We start from the raw sequence: 20311 nt of genomic DNA, 5'->3' as shown, positions 1-20311 counted from the left end.
TGTGGCGACTAGGGGCTTTTCACAGTAACTTCATTGAAGCCTACTCGTGACAATAAGCGATTTTCAATTTTTTCATTTCATTTCATAGCCCTCGAGCTTAGAGCACTAAAGGTGCAGAGCCAGGTACCTGATAGAATCATGCAAAATATGATCCTGCTGGCAGAGCAGGCAGGAAGTTGCACACCCAGCTGTCATACCCGAGCGCCAGATGAAAAAGCTACCCAGACAGCCAGTGATTCTAGAACTTCAGGACACCGAGCTGACCTCGGGAAGGTAGCAAGCACCAGCCCCGCATTTCAGCGATGCCTCACTGGAGACTCTCCTCTGGGCCCTGGAGGACAGGAAGGAGATCCTCATTTCCAGGGATGGGAGCGGGAGGCCAAGCCAGCTCACTACACTGGGCTGGGAGGAGGTTGGCACGGTGGCCAGTGCCAGAGAGGCAAGGAGGAGGACCACCCTGCAGGGTAGGAAACGGAGGAGTGATTTAATTTGTGTGCTGAGGGTAAGTGAACCTTCTACTGTCTAAACTCACCTCACCATTTTCTGAATCTGACCTGTGGGATGTGGTCATCACTAGCAAGGCCGGAATCTGTGCTTTCCATCACAGAATCGCTTGGGGTCTTGCCCCATTGCCCCCCTGCAACCCCTGTGCTTCGCTAATCAGGAGGCAACTGTGGGCTGCTGACCCTGCCACACTGAAAGCACAGACATTGTTGAGGGTGGAGGGGTTGAGTTGGAGGGCAGGTTGCAGATGTTGCTGGTCCCATGCCTCTGCGGCCCTTGTCCTTATAGCTGTGAGAGCCCGCGGGTCTAGAGGGGGCTGCTGAAGTAGCCCTGGGAACTAACAGCTGTACATCTTTCACAAACAGGTGCCAATGGGTGGGTGCGGCGATTAAATATTGAAGGTGCTGGATTGGGTGTCAACCAAACGATCGGCTTCACCCTGGATGGTGCCCATCTTCCTGAGTGTTACTGGAGCCAGGAAAGCGGACAGTATCCCCTCAAACTCCTCACTTGCACACGGTGGACAGGCTTTGGGGAGTGACAGAATTAGCAGCATGTGACCTGCTGATCTCACAATCCATCTTTAATCAGGAGAAGACAGCACACAGCTAGCAAGAGAGAGGGAGAAGGTCGGAGGTGGCATCTCCCAGATCGGACTCTCGCACAATTAGAACAACAAGCTGCCGGGCTGACGGGGAAGGATCGTGACCGTGTCGAGGGCGATGGTGAAGTCAGTATCCCCCAAGTATCCAGTGAGGAAACATTCATAACCTCTGAAGATCGGAAGCTGGGGGCGATGATCTGTGCGATGTAGGAGGCAGTCAAGGCTGTCACTCATTCTCCATCTTCTCCACTCCAGGTGTCAGTCGTGTAAGAGTATTTCCTGTTTATTTCCTTTATTTTACTTTATTATTTTGGTCATTGGACCCATAATCAGGCAGTGCCTTAAAGCAGGAGGCACAAAGTCGGAACGGCCTGCTTGTCTTCTCACTGCGTTCCCAGGTTTTATATTTTGGGAAGGAGAAGCCAAGTGTGCCAGGCACTCACTGCTTTCAGAACAACAGACCAGTTCTTTCCCTTCAGCCAGCAGGATAGAGAGGGCAAAGTGTTCCTTTCACTTCCAAAGCCTAAACACTTCTGCCCAGTTCTCTCAGAAAGCATCACACAGGAACCAGTCAGTGACCACTGTCAGGCAGAACACTGTCCCTTGCCAACCCACTGGATGAGGGGCTGAGTGGATCTTAGAAACTAGGTTTGGAGAGAATCTGTTTGATTGGTTAACTGGCAACCGGTGGGTTGGCAAGGGACAGTGTTCTGCCTGACAATGGTCACTGACTGGTTCCTGTGTGATGCTTTCTGAGAGAACTGGGCAGAACTGTTTCGGCTTTGGAAGTGAAAGGAACACTTTGCCCTCTCTATCCTGCTGGCTGAAGGGTAAGAACTGCCCTGTTGTTCTGAAAGCAGTGAAATGATGCTGAGTCTGAAGAGGGAGTAGACAACCTTGAAAGAGAAAATTATCTCAAGCCTAGAAGGAAGAAGCACCAAAATGAAACCCTGAACTTCAGAAAGACATTGACTGGAAATCATCCCAGTGCATCAAGGATCCTTATTCTTTTATATTTTTATTTATATTTTCTTTCCCTTTCCACCACTCTTTCCCCTCTGTTTTGTTTGCCTATGTGTGGGCGCGTGTAGAGAGTGGGGCAAGTTAGGAAGGGCGGGGGGGGTTGGGAAAGAGTTGTTTATAGTCTGTTATAAGTTCTGACTGTTCAATTGTAATAATGTACATAATAAAAGGTTACTTGTGTTTTAAAGTTACCGACCTGGTGGCTGTAGTTTATTGGGCTCAATAAACCTCAGGTATTTTAAATAAAAATTGAATTTCACCTGTGTTGCGACTCTGGGTCAAGTGGGGCTGGAATTGACGACGCACTAGCCCAGGGTGTGGTGACAGAAAACAACCCCAGACACAAGAACAGTTTGACGATGACAGTCACATCCTCACACCTGTAGAGCCATCACAACGTTCACCTACACCGCCAGCCCAGAGACATGCAGCACAATGGGTGATATGTCCAGGTTAAGCTCGGGCTCACATGCTGGTGGTCACCTCACAGGCACGTGTCCACAGTCGGAGGAGGCAATGAGAGCCAAGGTCTCTGATAGGTGGAGGACTGCGAGAGAAGAGGCCCCTGGTGAGTCAGTATCAGCTGATGAGCCTCTGGAAGCAATCATGGAAAAGATGCTGGAGTATCGAAGAGACACAGGGGAACATCAGGCAGAGGTGTCAGAGGCCCTCAACAGAGCGTCTCGAGAGAAAGAAAGGGAGAGAGAGGGAGGGAGAGAGAGAGAGAGAGAGGAGTGAATAAGAGTGCCGTCTGATCTCCTACCTCCAGCATGGACGTCTCCATGGTAAGGATGGTGGATGCCATGGAGACCGTGGACCAGAAGAATGCAGAGTTTCTATCAGATATGCACTCGGACACGCACTCCATCACTCTAGCCATGGGTAAGCTTGTCCAGCGGCTACGTAAGAGGGAGACAGGCATCTGGATCTCCTTCCAGATTTCCAGGAGTCGGGGAAGACCCTTTGGACACCCAAAGCAAGGAGAAGCATCAGGTGAAGACCCCTGGGGCTTCCATCCAGGGGAATGCAAGGTTGCCCATGTATTCCGACTGTAATGTTCTGGCTGCAACTCCACCAGCTCCAGCCTCCTGAGATCACTGCGGATCCACTTGCGCCAGAGCAGCGGACTCAAAAAAATACACGTCCCTCCAGGCCTCTACCCACCAGAGAACGCCCACCAAACTTGTCACTGACAAGAGGGCATAGTAGTCATAAGGTTGCCTCCACCTTTGCTGAGGAACCAAGATGTAGTGGTATGATAAGAAAAATTGAGAAGAGGTAAGGGGTGACTAGTGGGATCCCATAGGGATCAGTGCTTGGGCCCCAGCTACATCAATGATTTGGATGAGGGAATCAAATATAATATTTAGAATCATAGAATTTACAGTGCAGAAGGAGGCCATTCAGCCCATCAAGTCTGCACCTGCCCCAAAGAGCACCCTACCTAAGCACACACCTCCACCCTATCCCCGCAACCCAGTAACCCCTCGCAACCTTTTTGGACGCTCAGGGCAATTTAGCCTGGCCAATCCACCTAATCTGCACAACTTTGGACTGTGGGAGGAAACCGGAGCACCCGGAGGAAACCCAAGCAGACACGGTGAGAACATGCAGACTCCGCACAGTGACCCAAGCTGGGAATCGAGCCTGGGACCCTGGAGCTGTGAAGCAACTGTGCTAACCACTGTGCTACCGTTCCCCACTTTGCTGGCGATACAGAACTCAGTGGGAATGCGAGCGGCAAGGAGGATGTAAAGAGTTTTGAAGGTGCTTTAGACAAGTAGAGTGAGTGGGCAAATACATGGCAGGCGTGGTGAAATGTGGATATGTGTGAAGTTAACCATTTCGGATGGAGAAACAGCCTGGAAGAGTATTATTTAAATGGTGATCGATTGGGAAATGTTGACGTACAGAGGGATCTGGGTGTTCCTGTACGCCAGTCACTTGGAAGCAAGTATGCAGGAGCAGCAAGCAGTTAGGAAGGTAAATGGTATGTTGACCTCCATTGCGAGGGTTTGAGTACAGGAGCAAGCGTGCCCTCCTGCAGCTGTACAAGGCCTTGGTGGGACCACACCCGAGAGTATTGTGGGCAGTTTTGGTCTCCTTATCCAAGAAGGGATATACCTGCCATAGAGCGAGCTCAGTGAAGGTTAGCCAGACTGATTCCTGGTATGGTAGGATTGTCATTTGAAAAGCAATTGGGTCAACGGGGCCTGTTTTCGCTGGTGTGTGGAATAATGAGAGGGGATGTAATTGAAATGTATAAATTTTTGACAGGGCTGAACAGCCTGGAGGCAGAGATGATGCTTCTCCCGGCTGGAGGGTCGAGAACAGGGGGTCACAACCTCAGGATATGGGGTAGGCCATTTAGGACTGAGATGAGGAAAAATGTCTTCACTCACATGGTGGTGAACCTGTGGAATTCTTTACCATAAGACCATCAGATATAGGAGCAGAATTAGGCCACTCGGCCCATCGAGTCTGCTCCAACATTCAATCATGGCTGATATTTTTCTCATCCCCATTCTCCTGCCTTCTTCCCTTAACCCCTTATTAATCAAGAACCTATCTATCTCTGCCTTAAAGACACTCAGTGATTTGGCCTCCACAGCCTTCTGTGGCAAAGAGTTCCACAGATTCACCACCCTCTGGCTGAAGAAATTCCTCCTCATCTCAGTTTTAAAGGATGGTCCCTTTAGCCTGAGATGGTGTCCTCTGCTTCTCGTTTTTCCGACTAGTGGAAACATCCTCTCCACGTCCACTCTATCCAGGCCTCGCAGTATCCTGTAAGTTCCAGTAAGATCCCCTCTCATCCTTCTAAACTCCAACGAGTACAGACCCAGAGTCCTCAACCGTTCCTCATATGACAAACTCTTCATTCCAGGGATCATTCTTGTGAACCTCCTCTGGACCCTTTCCAAGGCTAGTACATCCTTCCTTAGATACGGGGCCCAAAACTGCTCACAGTACTCCAAAGGGGGGTCTGACCAGAGCCGTATAGCCTCAGAAGTACATCCCTGGTCTTGTATTCTAACCCTCTCAACAGAAGGCTTTTGAGGCCAAGCCACTGAATGTAGTTAAGAATGAAACAGATAGATTTCTATACTCTGAAGATATCAACGGGTATGGGGGTATGATGTTGAGATAGAAGATCAGCCATGATCATGTTGAATGGTGGAGCAGGCCCGAAGGGCCAAATGGCCGACTCCAGCTCTTATTTTCTATGTTTTTATTATTCTCAGAAGCATTAACACTGGTAGCATGGGTGTTCAATCATTGTACAAGGTTTTAGCACATTTGTAAATACATGAATGATTTCGCTTCATGGAGGTTTCCATGGTTACTGCGGGTGCATACTCCCCACCCCCATTCTGGGGAGGGATTCAGGCTAGGCCTGCACATCGAGACATCATTCATTGCCAAGGCAATGTGAATCATGCATAAGAAGCCTCCCACTCAGACTATTCTCCTTCCCTTTCATCACGATCAACGCCACCCACCCACCTGGAGGTTACCTTCACCATCTCATCAGTTACTTTTGACCTCCCACTTTCACCATAGAGCCCATTGCCAACGCCCCTCGAATACCTTCCTTCCCTATGGAGCCCATGCTTGGCACAGTCATCAGTCCCACCCTGACCCTGCACACTTCCCAGATCCATGTGAAAATTATTATCCCCATGAACGAACCTCCAACAAGAACTAGGTCTGCTGCACTCGGACCCTCACCCTCCCACCTACTGCTTCCCACTTCCCTCTCTCACAGTCACGGTGCCCTCCTACCATCAGTACCCTCTCCCTCCCCCCAGGATTCAACAGTGATAGCAGTGACCCATCCCTCTGAACAACTAGTCACACCCTCCCACCTTAACCTGGTTGCCCACCCTACCCCCCTTAATCTTTCATGATCTCTCCCCTCGCCCCCATCACCACTAATGCCTCCTGGTGACTAACACCCCACCTCATGACTTCCAGTTCCCCCACCCTGTGTGTTCCAAACTTTCCCTCGCCCTTTCCAGCTCTGCTCCCGCCTCATGTACTCAGACTTTCCCCCCATCTCCCACCCTCCAGCACCCTCTCCAGGTTGTCTCCTTGGTGTGCACCATTCCCAGGGTCCTGTGGTTCTCCGGTGTTCCAGTCCCCAGCTCCTCTGAGAAGTGATATTAACTCTCTCGCCATGTGCACGGCAGGTTTTTCCAGTGGTGAATCGGACTGGCGTGAATTCCCGATGGCAGTGCGAGAGATATGCCTGGGGGGGGGGGACGACTCCTGTCAGTTGAGGTTTTAATTAGCGCTCATGAGATGCAAATTTGGTCCCTCACGATGTTCGGCGGGAAAGGCCACGTTCCTGCCATCGAAACCAATGGGTGGGATTCTCCGATTATCAGGTTATGTCCGGAGGATCTGTGGCGTTTTAGGTCAAAAGAATTGACGCTGCCCCAGCACCAACCCTCCGGCCGGTGAGGGGCGAGCAGCCGCGCCACGTAAAATGCCCGGCGTCCACGACAAAAGCGGCCGGAGAATTGCCGGGTCCGTGGCCGCATGCACATGGTGGCAACCTGCAGCGGCCGCACCGTACAACATGGCACCGGCCATGCCCGGATCCGACCTGCCAGATAGTACCCCCCTTGGACACCCCCTGGCCACCCCACACCAGTCCCCCAGCCCTCGCGGAAGCCCCCCCCCCCCACCACCGGTCAGCAGTACGGCTCCTGCCTGACTGTGGATACAGTCCCCAGCCATCGCACCCGGTTCCTGACCGCTGAGACCATGAGTCAACCGCACAGTCGGGAACTTGGCCCATCAGGGACGGAACATCAGGGGAGGACCTTCAGCTGACGTCCTGAGGCCGTCCCAATGGCGTGAGGCACGCTCCTCGATGACCCTGTTTTGGAGGGGGCGGAGCATGCGAAAACAGGCACCGCCCCCGATTCCATCGTAATAAGGGATTCTCCGCCCGATCGCCGATTACGAAGCCGGGGCACAGAGAATCCCGCCCAATGTCTTCCATCTCGGCATATTCCCAGCTCCGGCCCGCCACGATCCCCACTACTGGTGGGAGGGGAAAATTGTACCCCGTATACCCCTAGTGTACCCCGTATACCCCTAGTGTACCCCGTATACCCCTAGTGTACCCCGTATACCCCGTATGCCCCTAGTGTACCCCATATACCCCTAGTGTACCCCGTATACCCCTAGTGTACCCCATATACCCCTAGTGTACCCCGTATACCCCTAGTGTACCCCGTATACCCCTAGTGTACCCCGTATACCCCTAGTGTACCTCGTATACCCCATACCAAATAATGGACAGCTGCAATTTGAGAACTATGTCCAACTGTATTCTGTCGATCCATGATTCCCATCATATAGAAACGTTACTCATAAGATGAAAGAGGATGTTCAATAATCAGCCTTGGTTGTTTTTAAACCAACATGCGTTAGCCCAATAAATGAACTATTCCTTTTCAATGCAATGGCAGGAATAAAGCTGAAGAAAGTGTGTATGTGGTATGCTTAACGCTTGCTGACTTGCGGTTCAGACAACTTCCTGTGATTACTGTAACCTATTACCCAAATAGAGTTCCTGATCCCTATGGACCCTTTACTAAAAACTTGTCAAAAGGTGGTGGGAACTTAAGGAATGTTGCAAACGGTTAAATAGACATCAGAGCATTTAAAAGTAAATAGCTACATAAATGTTCCCCATTGAGCTGCTGCTCACACCAAGTACTTGTTCCAGCTATTTCATTGCTAACCATTCATGCCCGTACTCCAATCGACAAATATTCAAGCTGCAAAATACAACCCAATGTCTTCACACACTCACAGCTTCAAAAGGCTTCACACATTATCACGGTAAAAGAACACATCAGTTGCTTTCATTCATTGACACAAAGGGGAGACTGCGGGTTGAGCAAGTGTTGCTCCTTCCATTTACGACATCAGAAAACTACCACAATGCCCATCTGACAAGACGGCACAAAATACCAACGAATAGGCACAAAGTGGAGGAGGTCTCAACAATTGTAAGTGTTTTCTCTCGGAGGTGGTCACTCTGGACATCCTTGTATAAAAGGGCATGGAGGCAATGGGAAAGATTGAGGCTGCAAGCAGCCCCCAGGCCCAGGGTTAATACCCCCAGTGCTTCCATCTGGAGTCACAGCCGGACTGTGCCAGTAATTCTTTGTGACTTATACTTTTGTCAAAAGTAATCAAGCAAGCTGTGTGGTCATTGCCAAAAGGTTTACAAATGTATCACTGTGGTTATCGTAAAAAGAATTTGTGAATTAAAAATGCGGCAATCAAATTTCCTGGATTCAGTAAATGGATAAGGGATAAAAATTCATAGTGGGGCACACTCCAAATGCGTGGAATCACACTGGGTGCCCCATCAGCTACCTGGTTCAATATTCAGTGCCAATGGAACTGAACATCGGGTAGTGGGTAGAACAGGTGGCCGGAGCAAGACTGCCCATTTGGCATGTGCCATCCTAGATGAGTATCTATCCATTATATATCCTCCATCCTGTACATTATTCAGTTCACTATTTCATCGTCAAATTTATCCACAGAAACATTCAAACTCAACACCAAATTAACATTAAAATTAACAAGGGGCTTGTTAATTTTGCAGAATCTTGTTCGGTATGATCCATCCATTTATTGTGAAGTTTAAAGAAGTATTACATAAAGCATTGAGACAGATATATCTGGAGCACCAACCTGTAGTTTGCCATCTTTGAATGTAACTGTCTGGATCTCATTGGCTAGGCTGGTGGTAGTAAAGAACACGGACTGTTGTTTCCCATCAATTGTGACGGATGCTTGAACGATGCCTTCTTTAGACAGGATTCTCCATAAGTCAAATTTCTGTTTGTTAGTTGGGCTTTGTAAACGGAGGGTGGCAACAAACACATAAGAGGGAGGCAGACCTTCTGGAAATATGTCTCTGGAAGCACATGAACAACACGATTATATTTCACACACTCAAACCAACTGAGGGAAATGTGGGCTCCGATTTCAGAATTACGCACGTGCATGTTTCATGGGCATCTGCCATAAGCAATCCAAGAACATTTGTAAATATTTCTCTGTTCTAGCAAGCCCTCTGACCTTTTTTTTGCCATTCTTAAATTCTTGCTTCAACATTACAGAAATCCAAATTTAGCAACGCCGGGCCATAATTTTGTTACGGCAGTGCATCCACTGTAGGTTAGACTTGCCCGTTGCCTGTTTTATGCATGATCAGCTGGTGAATGTGCGAGTTTAATGTCAATGCAGTGAGGGAAACTGGAAACAGGGTATCTGGGAGCTGATGATCAACGCAAGCATCTGTGTATCTCCTCAATCAGGCTGAAGAACTGTGAAGTTACCGGCATAAAATCGGAGTAGGAAATTGGAGTGGGCAAATTCAATGTCAAGTCAGATGCAAGTCTTACAACACCAGGTTAAAGTCCAACAGGTTTGTCTTGAATCACTAGCTTTCGGAGCGCAGCTCCTTCACCTGAAGCAAACCTGTTGGACTTTAACCTGGTGTTGTAAGACTTCTTACTGTGCTCACCCAGGTCCTAAGCCGGCATCTCCACATCAAGTCAGATGCTGAAAGAGAAATATAGAAAGGGAAGGATTTGATAGGAAGAGAAACAGAACAGTATTTTTTCAACTTGCCACAGATTTGCCGAAGAGGAAGTAGAAGAGGTTTCCACTAAATTAATTCCTGGGATGGAAGGACCGTCCTGTGAGGAAAGATCGAATAGACTTGGCCTTTACTTTCTGGAGTTTAGAAGCATGAGAGATGATATTATTTAAACATATAAAATTCTTACAGGGCTTGACAAGGTAAATGCGGGAAAGATGTTTCCCTTCACTTGCGGAGGGGGGGGGTCTAGAACAAGGGAACGTAGTCTCAAACAAGGGGCAAGTTATTTAGGCCTGTGATGAGGAAGAATTTCTTCACTGAGAGTGTGGTGAATCATTGGAATTTTTTACCCCAGAGGGCTCTGGAAGTTCAGTCATTCAGTAAGTCATTGATGTCAACAGATTTCTACATATTAAAACCATCAAGGGATACAGGGATAGTGCCGGATAGTAAAGTCGAAGATTAACCATGATCCCACTGAATGGGGGAGGGGACTCAAAGGGCTGAATGGCCTCCTCCTGCTTCTTATGTTATAGAAAATATAGATATAGAATTTACAGTGCAGAAGGAGGCCATTCGGCCCATCGAGTCTGCACCGGCTCTTGGAAAGAGCACCCTACCCCCTACGCAAGGTCAACACCTCCACCCTAGCCCTATAACTCAGTAACCCCACCCAACACTAAGGGCAATCTTGGACACTAAGGGCAATTTAGCATGGCCAATCCACCTAACCCGCACAGCTTTGGACTGTGGGAGGAAACCGGAGCACCCGGAGGAAACCCACGCACACACGGGGAGGATGTGCAGACTCCGCACAGACAGTGACCCAAGCCGGAATCGAACCTGGGACCCTGGAGCTGTGAAGCGATTGTGCTTCAAAGCCCCTAGTCGCCACATTCCGGCGCCTGTCCGGGGAGGCTGGTACGGGAATGCTACTGTGCTGCCCCTAACAGAATGAGATTCTGCATGTAACAGTTCTTGCTCAATGCCAGAGAGGGTGACTGGCTGGAATTAATATTCTTCAAAGGCTATTTGGGTTGAAATGGGCGGGAATTAACTTTCTGAGGCTAGTTTAGACCAAATGAACCTCTGCACCAATACAGCAACATGGTCACTTATCCAATGACTCACCATAGATTACAGTTAACTAGCAACTTATCACCCGTAAGTGGAAATTAATTCTTCCCTCATGAATCTATAAGGTTCTCTTTGAAATGGGTCCATACAAACCACATGTTCTCAGTTGGGTGCTCCGAAGAAAGAAATACATTCTGTCAATTTGGGAGGGCCGCTAATCTCACCATTATTCTAAACAATATCGTGGAGGGGTAGTGCAAGGAATTGGACAGCAGCGGGAAAATAGCTAATGGAAAAGAAAATTGGGTGGGGTGTGAATCTGCCCAAAACTAATGTCACCCTTCATATTTCTTAGTCAATGAACGGTAGATGTATTTCACATGGAGAAACTCACTAAATGCCAATATAACTCAGTTATTTAGGTTCACACTGGTAAAGGTTGTGACTTCCTTGCCAAATCGCACTGAAAGCTGTCTTATGATTTGGTGAAACTGTATGCACAATTGCTTCACAGCTCCAGGGTCCCAAGTTCGATTCCGGCTTGGGTCACTGTCTGTGCGGAGTCTGCACATCCTCCCCGTGTGTGCGTGGGTTTCCTCCGGGTGCTCCGGTTTCCTCCCACAGTCCAAAATGTGCAGGTTAGGTGGATTGGCCATGCTAAATTGCCCTTAGTGCCCAAAATTGCCTTTAGTGTTGGGTGGGGTTACTGGGTTATGGGGATAGGGTGGAGGAGTTGACCTTGGGTAGGATGCTCTTTCCAGGAGCCGGTGCAGACTCGATGGGCCGAATGGCCTCCTTCTGCACTGTAAATTCTATGATCTATGTGCAACACCAAGCTGCAAAAGCCAAAATTGTGTTTTTGACAGGAAGTGATGTTGGGAATCGGCAAGGATACTAACATAATCATCCACACTGGCTGCATATAATCTGGTAATGAGATCATTAGCACACTGGGCTAAATAGCTGGCTTTGAAAGCAGACCAAGGCAGGCCAGCAGTGTGGGTTCAATTCCTGTACCAGCCTCCCCGAACAGGCGCTGGAATGTGGCGACTAGGGGCTTTTCACAGTAACTTCATTTGAAGCCTACTTGTAACAATCAGCGATTTTCATTCAATCCATTTCATCTGTGATCGGTGAACTGTATTTCAATAAAACAAACCATTTAATATTTGTTTCCAGTTCCCAGTAATGAAACATTACTGGGGATAACATCTCACCCGAGCTGGTAGGGGACAAGAAGAGATAATTAGCTCCTATTTAGACTCTTCCTAAGTGTCTTACCCATTAGTGTAAAGGAAATCACGCGGTAAATATAAAATGGATGATAATTATATTTAAATGCATCATCACGATCTAAGCATTAAAACTCACATTTAATCTTTAAATGCTCACTGGCATAACTCTCATCAATTTTTGCCAACTTTGTAGTGACATCAGTATATTTTAGAACTCCAGAAACTTTTGCTGTTGGATGTATATTCTGATTTCATGGGCGGAATTCTCCGGAATTCCCCAGTCCCATGTTTCTCCACAGGGCACCTTTCGCCAGTGGCGGGAATGGAGTAGATTATCATTGAGGATTCCCATTGAGGCCACCCTGCTTTGCCGGGAAACCTGCGGATGGGGATGCCCTCCCGGGAGGAAAAGACAATCCCAACAGCCAGAGAGACCCATTGTGTCAGATTTAATTGTCAAAGAAATGGCCATAAAAGGTTTGCAGATTAAATTTTCTTTATCGGGCCAAAGGAACTCTGGTCTCGGGATAACATTTCTTGGCAAAGTAATGATGCTTTTCAAAAGATTCAACTTTACATGAACGTTTATAAACTCTCATCGCAATGTTCAAGACTTCCCATGGAGATATCATAGAACATACAGTGCAGAAGGAGACCATTCGGCCCATCGAGTCTGCACCAACCCACTTAAGCCCTCACTTCCACCCTATCCCCATAACCCATCCTAACCTTATTGGTCACTAAGGGCAATTAAGCATTGCCAATACACCTAACCTGCACGTCTTTGGACTGTGGGAGGAAACCGGAGCACCCGGAGGAAACCCACGCAGACACGGGGAGAACGTGCAGACTCCGCACAGACAGTGACCCAGCGGGGAATCAAACCTGGGACCCTGGCGCTGTGAAGCCACAGTGCTATCCACTTGTGCTACCGTGCTACCGCGGTGACGTTCCATGTAATGCAATTTTGTTTTTAATTATCTCTAAACGTTATGCCTCCCACGAAGAAATCACTTTTTAAAATATGTCATAAATCCTGCAAAACTATAACTAGGCAATTCAGAAATAAAGGTTAGTTTTAAACCATCGACATCGTTTTTACTTGCTCCTCAGAAGCTGCAAGACACACAGGTATTTGAGAATAAAAAAAGTAAGGGTTTCCTCAGGATCAGTCAGTTGAAATATGGTGGTAGCGATGTGGATAATTGCATTAAAGTCTTGGCCTAAGTGTACCTCTCTGACCAGGTGGAAACCTTCACCTCATATGTGCTTTTGCCTTGCTATGTTAAGATTTTGATTCCTTTTTTCCCCCTTATTTATTTTGTGATGTAGAATATGCTCAGGCGACTTCCGGTGTGCATCATGAAGTGAGTGAGCACACAAGGCAGCTCCTGCCTAAGGTTGCAGAAAAGAGCTCTTTTTTGGGCAGCACGGGTTGGAATTTCGATGAAAAGGCGTGGGTGAATGTTCAAGGAGTATTTCCCCCCAGGAATAGGATGTTTCTTGGTTATCAGACCCTCAGAAACAGTGCAAGATTTGTCTGAGCAGCAATAAACAAATGCCTCTGCAAGCATGCAAGCGGGGGAAGGGCCAGCTTATAGGTCTCAAGCTGACTTGAGGGCCTTTATGAAAGCTGAATTCTAGCAGCAGAGGGAAGAACTGTGAAAAGATCTCACCAAGGCCATTGAAGAAGCGGAGACGGACATCCGGTAGCGGTGATGTGGAGCTAAGCCGCAAGTTCAGTGGCTCCCACTATTTTCGGACTTTGGGGCTCTTTTAAGGGCTCGTAGTGGTGCTGTTTGGAATTTTCCCCGTGTGGGAACACTCCTTCTCAGATTCTCCACCGGTGGATGGCCTGGACTAGGAGTGGAGCGGTCAGAAAATCGGCTTTGTAGTTGCGGCTAACCGCAGCTCCCGCTACTTAAGGACTTTTGGGCCGATTTGAGGGCCCCAAACGGCGCTGTCTCGACGAATCCCGGTGGGGGAAGGTGTCGAGAGGAGCATTCCCCATAATTTATGGTGCGCACCCGGAGTGGGGCAAAGGAAAAGGCTGCAGCAGCTCCACAAGAAAAGTGGGGGAAGGACAAAATGGCGGCCGGCGGAACACCTGAGGACTGGTGGAAGTGGGCGCAGGAGCAGCAGGTCTCCCTTCTGCGCTGTTTTGCGGAGCTGAAGGCTGAGTTGCTGGATTCACTGAATGCGACTACCAACAAGCTGCTTGGAGCTCAGGCGGCCCAGGAGGTGTCTATCCGGGAGTTGCAGCAGCAGGCCGCTGAGCGGGAGGAGGAGGTCGTGGGGAAAGTGGGGAAAGTGGAGTTGCACGAGGCACTTCACAAAAAGTGGCAAGACCGCTTGGAGGAGCTGGACGTTCGCACGAGGCGAAAGAATTTGAGGATCCTGGGCCTGGCGGAGGGGCTGGAGGGGTCGGATCTCCCGTGGTACGTGACCACGATGTTGAGCTCGTTGATGGGAGCGGGGTCCTTCCATTTGCCCCTGGAGCTTGAGGGAGCTCACAGAGTGCTGGCCAGGAGGCCTAAGGCAAATGAACCCCCGAGGGCGGTGCTGGTGCGGTTCCATCGATTCAGCGACCGGGAGTGTGTGCTGCGCTGGGCCAAGAAAGAGAGGAGCAGCAAGTGGGAGAATTCGGTAGTACGAATCTACCAGGACTGGAGTGTGGAGGTGGCAAAGCGGAGGGCCGGGTTCAACCGGACGAAGGCGGTGCTGCATGCCAAGCAGGTCAGATTTGGAATGCTGCAGCCTGCGCGTCTGTGGGTGACATATAAGGACCGGCACCGCTACTTCGAGTCCCCGGAGGAGGCGTGGGCCTTTGTACAGGCGGAGAAGCTGGATTCGAACTAGGGTCTGGGGACACACTATGGCCGTTGCTGTTTTCGCTGTTGCTGTTCTTCAATTTTGACACGTGTTTTTTTATGCTGCTTTTCTTTTTGCTCTGTTTCCGGGTGGGTTTGTCTGTTGGGTATGGGTGTGGGGAACGTTGGGGGTATGTGCTTTATATGTTCTCTTCTGTACGGGGCCGGGGGTTGGGGTGAAACTGGATTTTGAGGAGCTGCGTCAGAAGGGTGGGGTGTGGCAGTGTGAAAGCGCGGGCTTTCCTCTGGTTGTCCGCGCTGCGGGGCAGGGGGGGCGGAGCTGGAGGTGGGGGCGTGGCCTCTACTGGTTTTCTTTCCCGCGCTGAAGCGGTGCCTAGGAGGTGTGGCAAGAGGGGAATGACCCCATGCCGGGAGGAGATGGATTCTGGCGGGAGCTGCCGGGTCAGCAGAAGTCAGCTGACTCACGGAAGTACCATGGAGGGTGCGTCGCGGCTAGGTGGGGTCCTAGCCTGGGGGGGTGGGGGGGATACCGGGTTGCTGCTGGAATGGCCAGGAAGGAGCTGGCGTGGGCCGGGGGGGTAGAGGAGAGGCGTTATCGCCATGGGGAATGGGTCAGGTGGGGCGAGCTGGCCTGGGGCGAGCAGTCGATAAGCTATGGCTAGCCGGCGGGGGAGAGGGGCAAGTTGCTCTCTGATTCGGCTGATTACCTGGAACGTGAGGGGGCTGAATGGGCCGGTTAAGAGAACCAGGGTATTTTCTCATCTGAAGGGGCTGAAGGCGGACGTGGCTATGCTCCAGGAGACCCACTTGAAGGTGGCGGACCAGGTTCGTCTGAGGAAGGGGTGGGTGGGGCAGGTTTTTCACTCAGGATTGGATGCAAAGAACCGGGGGGTGGCGATTCTGGTGGGGAAGAGGGTGGCGTTCGAGGTGGCTGAGGTGGTGTCGGACAAGGAGGGCAGATATATTATGGTGAAGGGTAGGCTGCAGGGAGAGAAGGTGGTGCTGGTTAATGTATATGCCCCGAATTGGGATGATGCTGGCTTCATGAGGCGCTTGTTGGGCTGCATTCCGGACCTGGAGGCAGGGGGCCTGATTATGGGGGGAGACTTTAACACAGTGCTGGATCCCCCACTGGACCGGTCCAGTTCAAGGACGGGTAGGAGACCGGCGGCGGCCAGAGTGCTGAGGGGGTTCATGGACCAGATGGGAGGGGTGGATCCCTGGAGGTTTGGGAGGCCGAGAGCGCGGGAGTATTCCTTTTTCTCCCATGTCCATAGGGTCTATTCCCGAATAGATTTTTTCATCCTGAGCAGGGGATTGATCCCGAAGGTGCAGGATGCCGAGTATTCGGCCATAGCGATTTCAGACCATGCTCCGCACTGCGTTGATCTGGAGATGGGGGAGGCGCGGGACCAGCGCCCACTCTGGCGCCTGGATGTGGGGCTGCTGGCTGATGAGGAGGTGTGTAGGAGGGTCCGGGGGAGTATTGAGGGGTATCTTGATACCAATGACACGGGGGAGGTCCGGGTGGGGATGGTCTGGGAGGCTCTGAAAGCAGTGATCCGGGGGGAGCTGATCTCCATCCGGGCCCATAGGGAAAGGAGGGAGAGGAAGGAGAGGGAGAGACTGGTGGGGGAGCTCCTGGATGTGGACAGGAGATACGCGGAGGCACCGGAGGAGGGGTTGCTGGGGGACGGCGCAGTTTGCAGGCCAAATTCGACTTGTTGACCACCAGAAAGGCGGAGACACAGTGGAGGAGGTCGCAGGGCACGGTATATGAGTATGGGGAGAAGGCGAGCAGGATGTTGGCGCATCAGCTCCGCAGGCGAGATGCGGCTAGGGAAATTGGTGGAGTGACGGATAGGGGTGGGAATGTAGTGCAGAAGGGGACAGAAGTAAATGGGGTCTTTAGGGACTTCTACGAGGAACTGTACCGGTCGGAACCTCCGATGGGGAGAGGGGGGATGGTGAGCTTCATGAACAGGCTACGGTTCCCAAGGGTTCAAGAGGAGCTGGTAGAGGGGCTGGGGGCGCCGATAGAGTTGGACGAGCTAGTCAGGGGGATTGGACAAATGCAGTCAGGTAAGGCGCCGGGGCCGGACGGGTTCCCGGTGGAATTTTATAAAAAGTATGCGGATCTGGTGGGCCCCCTGTTGGTGCGAGCTTTCAATGAGGCATGGGAGGGGGGGGCTTTGCCCCCGACAATGTCGCGGGCACTGATCTCTCTGATCCTAAAGCGGGATAAGGACCCCTTGCAGTGTGGATCATACAGGCCCATCTCGCTCCTCAATGTTGACGCTAAGTTGCTGGCGAAGATCCTGGCCACCAGGATAGAGGACTGTGTGCCAGGGGTAATACACGAGGATCAGACAGGATTTGTCAAGGGACGGCAGCTCAACACGAATGTGCGGAGACTGCTAAATGTTATTATGATGCCGGCAGTGGAGGGGGAGGCGGAGATAGTGGTGGCGCTGGATGCGGAGAAAGCGTTTGATAGAGTTGAGTGGGGATACCTGTGGGAGGTGCTGGAGCGGTTCGGATTCGGGGAGGGATTCATCAAATGGGTGAGGCTGCTCTACGCGGCTCCGATGGCGAGTGTAGTTACAAATGGAAGGAGATCGGAGTACTTTAGGCTCTACCGTGGGACCAGGCGGGGTGCCCCCTGTCCCCCTTGCTCTTTGCACTGGCGATTGAACCTTTGGCTATGGCGTTGAGGGAGTCAGGGAGATGGAGGGGTCTGGTGCGGGGTGGGGAGGAACATCGTGTATCGCTGTATGCGGACGACCTGCTGTTGTATGTGGCGGATCCAGAAGGGGGAATGCCGGGGGTGATGGAGCTGTTAGCGGAATTTGGGGGCTTCTCGGGCTATAAGTTAAATTTAGGCAAAGAGTGAAGTATTTGTAGTACACCCGGGTGATCAGGAGGAGGGAATTGGGAGACTCCCATTTAAGAGGGCAGTGAAGAGTTTCAGATACCTGGGGGTGCAGGTGGCCAGGAGTTGGGGGACTGTCCATAAGCTTAATTTTACCAGGCTGGTGGAGCAGATGGAAGAGGAATTTAAAAGGTGGGACATGGTGCCGCTATCGCTGGCGGGTAGAGTGCAGTCCGTCAAAATGACGGTTCTCCCGAGGTTCTTGTTCCTTTTTCAGTGTTTGCCCATCTTTATCCCTAGGGCCTTTTTTAGAAGGGTTACGAGCAGCATCATGAGCTTTGTTTGGGCGCATGGGACCCCGAGGGTGAAGAGGGTCTTCTTGGAGCGGGGTAGAGATGGGGGGGGGCTGGCGTTACCCAATCTCTCGGGGTATTATTGGGCGGCCAATGTGTCGATGGTGCGCAAGTGGGTAATGGAGGGGGAGGGGGCAGCATGGAAACGGATGGAGAGGGCGTCCTGTGGAGATACAAGCCTGGGGGCCCTGGTAACGGCGCCGTGGCCGCTCCCTCCTACGAGGTATACCACGAGTCCGGTGGTGGCGGCTACCCTCAAGATTTGGGGGCAGTGGAGGCGACATAGGGGAGAAGTGGGGGGCTCGATGGAGGCTCCGTTGAGGGGGAACCATAGGTTCGTCCCCGGGAACATTGATGGGGGATTTCAGGGTTGGTACAGAGCGGGCATCAGGCAGCTGAGGGACCTGTTTATTGATGGGAGGTTTGCGAGCCTGGGGGAGTTGGAGGAGAAATTTGGGCTCCCCCGGGGAACATGTTCAGGTATCTGCAGGTAAAGGCATTTGCTAGGCGGCAGGTGGAGGGATTCCCTTCGCTTCCCGCGTGGGGGGTGAGCGACAGGGTGCTTTCGGGGGTCTGGGTCGGAGAGGGGGAAGATATCTGATATCTACAAGGTTATGCAGGAGGCGGAGGAGGCGTCAGTAGAGGAGCTGAAAGCTAAGTGGGAGGGGGAACTGGGGGTACAGATCGAAGACGGGACATGGGCTGATGCCCTGGAGAGGGTTAATTCTTCCTCCTCGTGTGCGCGGCTTAGCCTCATCCAATTCAAGGTGCTGCACCGGGCCCACATGACTGGGACAAGGATGAGTAGGTTCTTTGGGGGTGAAGACAGGTGTGTCAGGTGCTCGGGGAGTCCAGTGAACCATGCCCATATGTTCTGGGCATGCCCGGCGCTGGAGGAGTTCTGGAAGGGGGTGGCGAGGACAGTGTCGAGGGTGGTGGGATCCAGGGTTAAGCCAGGATGGGGAATCGCGATTTTTGGGGTTGGGGTGGAGCCGGGAGTGCAGGAGGCGAAAGAGGCCGGTGTGCTGGCCTTTGCGTCCCCAGTAGCCCGGCGGAGGATCTTGCTACAATGGAAGGATGCGAGGCCCCCAAGCGTGGAGACCTGGATCAATGACATGGCGGGTTTCATTACGCTAGAGAAGGTCAAATTCCCCCTGAGAGGGTCGGTACAAGGGTTCTTTAGGCGGTGGCAACCTTTTCTCGACTTTCTGGCTCAACGATAGGGTACGGGGACAGTAGCAGCAGCAACCCGGGGGGGGGGGAGGGGAAGGGGGAGGGAAAAGGTGGGGGGGGGGGGCGGACGATGACTATGTTTGTTTATTTAATTTAAATTTATTTTGAAGTTCTTTTGTTGTTCATTGGGGTTGGGGGGGTGGGTGATGGCATACATGCGTCGATACGGTCTGGGGGTGGTACGGTTATTATGGGTTATTTTGTTGCATTTCATTGTTTGTCGTTATGTTTTATATTTTCTGTAAAAAATTCCAATAAAAATTATATTTAAAAAAAAAAGAATATGCTCAGGCAAAGATTATTGCATCTTCTTTTTCTTAATTATAAATTTAGAGGACCCAATTGTTTTTTCCAATTAATGGGCAATTTAGCATGGCCAGTTCACCTATCGTGTGCATCTTTTTGGGTTGTGGGGGTGAGATCCACGCAGACACGGGGAGATTGTGCAAACTCCACACGGACAGTGACCCGGGGCCGGGATCGAACCCGGGGTCCCTGGCGCCGTGAGGCAGCAGTGCTAACCACCGTGCCTTCGTGCTGCCTGATTATTGCATCTTCAACTGGGAACCATACCTGGTGTTCTCGGTCGCGTCCGTTTGAGGTGTGAAAAGGAAACCTGCTTCCGTCGTCAATGATCCGGATATTTCCTGTGCTTTTTGTGGTATTTTAAAGCCCAACATGAGCTCGAACCCTTTCTCATCACGCGCAGCTACAGGAATCCTTGTAGGGCAAACCGATTCTGATGAACAAATCAGACAGAATGAGGATTACAGCTGCTCTGTGCAGGAGCTACCTTCATATTCTTTGTCGCACTTCGCTTAACTATAGACTTCCGTGCATTTTGTTTTCCCTATGTTGCATTCATATCGTCTCCTTTTACAGCTTGTGATGGAATTCTATTGTAACTGGCTGAGGTGATGGCAAGTCCTGGCTCCAG

The 20311-nt window shown here is 51.0% G+C and overlaps 1 protein-coding gene across 1 annotated transcript in view; it reads right to left on the bottom strand.

Annotated features, from left to right (window-relative positions):
* si:dkey-225n22.4 (collagen alpha-1(XXI) chain) overlaps window positions 1–20311 on the bottom strand; it is a 229012-nt gene that overhangs the window by 184127 nt on the left and 24574 nt on the right. Inside the window, exons 4-5 of the mRNA XM_038810217.1 lie at window positions 19948–20113; window positions 8858–9083 (exon numbers count right to left, since the gene is read on the bottom strand). Coding sequence (XP_038666145.1) covers window positions 8858–9083; window positions 19948–20113 — 392 coding nt within the window. The remainder of the gene's footprint in view (window positions 1–8857; window positions 9084–19947; window positions 20114–20311) is intronic.

The sequence above is a fragment of the Scyliorhinus canicula genome, chromosome 10 (assembly GCF_902713615.1).
Source record: "Scyliorhinus canicula chromosome 10, sScyCan1.1, whole genome shotgun sequence".
Lineage (NCBI taxonomy): Eukaryota > Metazoa > Chordata > Chondrichthyes > Carcharhiniformes > Scyliorhinidae > Scyliorhinus > Scyliorhinus canicula.
The sequence above is the reverse complement of the archived record's forward strand: the minus strand, read 5'-3'. Positions and strand labels throughout refer to the sequence as shown.